At 42.0% G+C, this 4,589-nt stretch overlaps 2 protein-coding genes across 14 annotated transcripts in view; one reads left to right on the forward strand and one right to left on the reverse strand.

Annotated features, from left to right (window-relative positions):
- The window catches only part of LOC101861716 (RUN and FYVE domain-containing protein 2), a 128,288-nt gene that overhangs the window by 52,273 nt on the left and 71,426 nt on the right, over positions 1-4,589 (forward strand). The gene's annotated exons all lie outside the window — the stretch shown is intronic.
- GnRH (preprogonadotropin-releasing hormone-like protein) overlaps positions 1,619-4,589 on the reverse strand; it is a 16,116-nt gene continuing 13,145 nt past the window's right edge. Inside the window, 1 exon segment of the mRNA NM_001204553.1 lies at positions 1,619-2,737. Within this exon segment, the coding sequence (NP_001191482.1) occupies positions 2,699-2,737 (39 nt within the window). The 3' untranslated portion in view covers positions 1,619-2,698.

Here is a 4,589-nt window from a genome sequence, read left to right on the forward strand (position 1 = left end):
GGTTGTGGGGAGGGGGTATCTTTCTTTGTTCGTTGCAGGGTATAGACAAAACGAAATAACAACAATCTCCTCTGTTATTTAATTAAATGTGTTAAGATTAGGAAATATAGTACCCGAGATTCCTCTGCCCCCGGCATATGTAGTGCCATAGCCAGGCTCTGCACACTTGCACACAGCGGGCGTGATTTCAATACCGTTTGCGGAAGATATTTTATCAAGTTTCTTCTTACGGATGATTGAAGAACGCCATTGGTAGGTCTTACTTCGTAACTTTGCCTTTGACTTTTCTGTTTGTCTGTCTGTCTTACTTTTCCTCAGCACTAAATTGCTTGTTTTTTCTCAAACAAATAGACGAATTTACTGTCGTTTCCATCTTCTTACTCTCTTGTAACACCTCTAATCTTCGGCCCCTATATGACCTTATTGTGTTGCAAGTGCCGTAAAACACTTATTAAAACTAAAAAGTCCGCGTCACAAGCCAGTGTCCCAAAGGTACCCTCGTGCGTCCAGTTCTCACGGTGCTCCGTTAGCTCAGTTGGTATCATGCTGGACCATGGAGAGGATGGCCATGGTTTGAATTCCAGAGTGGGCGTTCTTGAACTCTGTTGGTTTTGTGGAGTTTTCAGTGCAGTACTTTCAACCCTTTGGGTGTCGGTGGTTGGCGGGTGCTCTGGTGTGGTCTGCTCCTTCTTTCCTATCGACATATATCATCCTTATCTCCCCTCCTTCTTTTCTGTGTTTGTTACTCTCTTGTAACACTTCTAATCTTCGGTACTTATATGACCTTATTGTGTTTCAAGTGCCGTAAAACACTTACTAAAAAAGACCCCCCTGGGTTCGGTCCTATCGGAGATGTGCATCAAATTGAGAAGTCCGACCTTATAGTGTTGATATGTGCATTAAACCTAGACACCTACTTACTTACTTCACTGCCCAGTTCTCCTGACAATGGATTCGCAAGTCGTTACCTTAGAATTACAAAGTTCCACCTGACATTTTTGGCAGTTTTGAGTTACTGAAGCCATGAAGTCCGAAATCAAATGTTCTGCCTGCTCTATCAAATTCATTATAAGATTATTCAGAGTCGTCATCAAGAAATTCGTAGAACTGCATTTGAAAAAGCTGGACATGTTGTGGAACTCCAAATTTTTTATGTAGGATTTCTCAAAACTATAAGCACTGAGCTGATCGAACTTTGTACTTCTAGGGTATCGAAGTGCCCGTCGACAAAATTAGGTCAATGTGAAGACGATATCTTGGAATGAACAGGCGGGCTAAGGAGTTATTTTTGAAGTCTTTTATACTTTATACACGGATTTTAACTGTGCGTCTAATACCCGTCCTTTGGCTTGATTACTTTGCTTTTCTGTGACTGTCGCAAAAGAAAAAAAGATGGAGTAGGGGGCGAAAAAAAAAACAAGAACACCTTGAAGAAGAAATACGAAACAAAGAAGGAGGGAGATAGAATAAGATGGGGGTGGCTGACAGCAAGTACAGATGGGGACTGCAACCGTTACCCCATCAAGCACAGTTAATGTACTCAATGTCAGCAGGGGAAATGACAACCATTAACAAGAGCATCATCAACAACTACACAGACAATTAACTGACGATTGTCTTAGGTTGTCTTTGGTGTTTAATATCTTCATCCGAAGTGAAAAACAGCACTCTTTAGTCAATTGTTTTCTGTCCTTTTTTGTTTGCAGCTTTTTTTCTGGTTCTCTTAATTCCATCTACTGATGTTGAAAACCTAAAGCTTTTGCAAACTGTCTTGTGATGGTTGAACGTCGCTTTGTTTTAAGGCTTCCTTTACCCCTTTGCAATTCTTTTCTTTTCTTTTCTTTTCTTTTCTTTTCTTTTCTTTTCTTGTTATTACTTCCTTCTTCTGTTTGTTCGATTTACTGACGTGACAATATAACACACACACACACACACAATATATATATATGTGTGTGTGTGTAGATATATTTAAACCCTGGTTGACAGTTATTCAGTAGACTTAAATCGCTTCATTGTTTGGAGAATTTCGTAAAATTCAGAAGGAGAAAAAATTTAGACGTCCAAGTATCTTTTTGCCGACATAACCACCAAGAATGATAATACTTGAAGGTAATTATTGTTTTATAAATAAATAGACGAGCATTTACATCAGGTTATTAAACTCTGAAATCTGAATTTAAAGACAGCTCATGGGGAAGTGGCCATTCTACGTACGGGGCTGTCTAAAAATCGGAGCAGTGTGCTTTAGTTTATCTCTGGTCGTAGCTATTCCTTTGTGGTAGAACCTATCGGTATTAAAACGATCTGAGTAAAGAATTGCTCTCTTCTGATCGTTTTGTATGTCCTTACGATGTATCGAGAATTTAGATGCAAACAGGTTTTGTTTGGTTTAAATATCACTTCGCCTGTCGTTTGTCTCTGTCGGCGATGTGGTACTTTTTAGAGCAGAAATAAGTGGGAGTGCTCTCCCTTGCAATAGTCGGGAGGAACGAAAGTTCTGGGAAAGAAAAGAAGCTAAGGCTTGAGGGTTTTGAGGCAGATGGTGCAAACGATGACCCCCGGGTGCTGTTGTGCTGATAACTTTTTTTTCTTGTCGATGTTGTCGTTGTAGTTGTTGTCGTCGTCGTCTCTGCCAAGTTGTCTGCGAGGCTGTTTACTCTTGCCGGGACCGGGATGGCCGACCCGCCCTCTCGATCAATCACCATTTGTTCTCTGATTCCAGTTTGCTGGCGGCGCCCTGGGGAGAAGTGGATCAGGAGACAGATGTTAGTATGGGTATAGTTCATTTTGGGGGGTTTTGAACTTTGATACAATAATATGTCCAAATGATGTACGTGTTGAACAAATAACAGCAGCATGAACAGCGTGGGTCGTTGGCGGGTGCTCTGATGTGGTTTGCTCCTTCTTTCCTATCAAACATCTATCGTCATTATCTCCCATTCTTCTTTTTCATGTATGTTACACTCTTGTAACACCTCCAATCTTCTGGCGCTCATATGACCTTATGCAGTTGCGAGCGCCGTAAAACCTCTACTAAAACTAAAACATGAACAGCGTTTAGAAAAGCTAACGTCTGCGTGTGTGGGGAGTAATTGTTGGGGTCTCTGCCTTGCCCCTGCAAGACATGGGCTCGCTGTTAGCTTGGTTGGTATTATATTGGACTACCGTATTAATAGCCCTTGTTCGAATCTCCAATGGAATGATCTAAAGGTTGGCGGGTTTGTGTGTTTGTTGTTGTTTTCTTTTTGCTTGTTTGTTTGTTGTTGTTGTTTTTTTGGGTGTGTGCACATTTCATATTTGGCTCTCCCGTTTCGGAGTTCGGCGTTACATTGAAAGAGGTTTCGCCTCTTTAATAATAATCCTTACAGTGTTAGTATGTTAACCCATACAAATGATCAATGATGCAAGACAGTCTGCTTGAAGTGAACCCTGCTAAGTATGGTGTGTGTGTATGCGCGGGGGAGTGGGGGTGCAGATGGATAGATGTGTGTGTGTTTTTGTTGTTTATTTGTTGTTGTTATTTGTTTTGTTTTGTTTTTAAGGGGGAATATGAGATGCAGATGGGTAGATTTGTATGGGGTTTTCTTTTTTGTTTGTTTGTTGCTGTTGGGTGCTTTTGTGTGTGTGTGGGGGGGGGTGTTTTTTAGGGTGTGTACGTAATTTTATTTTAAAATCCCCATGGACCCCCACGGGATGCTTCTGCTATTTTTGTGTAAGCTGATGACTTTTTCCTGTCTAACATGCTAGTTCGAAGCGTCACTGCACATTTGCTATTACAAAGTGCATGCTCTCAAATGATCAGAAATACCGCACTTTGCTTCCCCCGCGCCTAACTGACGAATTATCATTAACAGTTGTCTAAATAGTTTTCTTTTTCAGAAAGGAGGTTGCTGTTTACCGTTGCCATGGTGACAACTAGTGTTAAGCAAGCTCGAGCCGAGGGTTCATTTTTCGTTGAGCTTCAAATTAATTAACTGTTTGTTTATGCGGGTGTCAAATGCCACGGTCTGTGTACCGGGTGCACCTCAAACAGACCTCGGGACAACACCTCTGTTGTCTTTTCTGGAACAAACGGGGCAGATTTGGTCACCGGAGTCGTCAGTGTAGCAGTTAGGCACGTTGCCGGGGCACGCAAAGACGTCAGTTAGATTGGCGCGCTCTTCGGGAGGTTTTTACATTTCTTAATAAAATAATTACTTTTTCTTTTTAATTGAGTACCTTTGTCTGTCTGCTGGGGTACTGTATGCATCTAGCCTGGGTTAGTCCTGCTACTGATAGACAAGGTCGAAGCAGTCCGCCTCCTAAGTAATTTTGAAGTCAAGAGGGAGGGAGGGGGTGGGGGAGGGGTGCCCAATTACAGCTTTCGTGTAGACTGAGGCATGGATGCGCTGGCGAAAAGACTTTTCATTCTGCACTACTACAACACTATTGTTATTCCATGGTTCTACTTTCCTGGTTGTTTCCGTTTTGAGAAAGTCTACCTAGTGCCGTGGCACCAGTTTCTCAAAGTTTTTGTCCGGCAGAACAAGCACACACTTTGAAGTAAAAGAGAAGAATGTGTGCGTGTGTATTTGGGCGGTTGGGGGGGG

Source organism: Aplysia californica, unplaced genomic scaffold, assembly GCF_000002075.1.
Source record: "Aplysia californica isolate F4 #8 unplaced genomic scaffold, AplCal3.0 scaffold00047, whole genome shotgun sequence".
Classification (NCBI taxonomy): Eukaryota; Metazoa; Mollusca; class Gastropoda; order Aplysiida; family Aplysiidae; genus Aplysia; species Aplysia californica.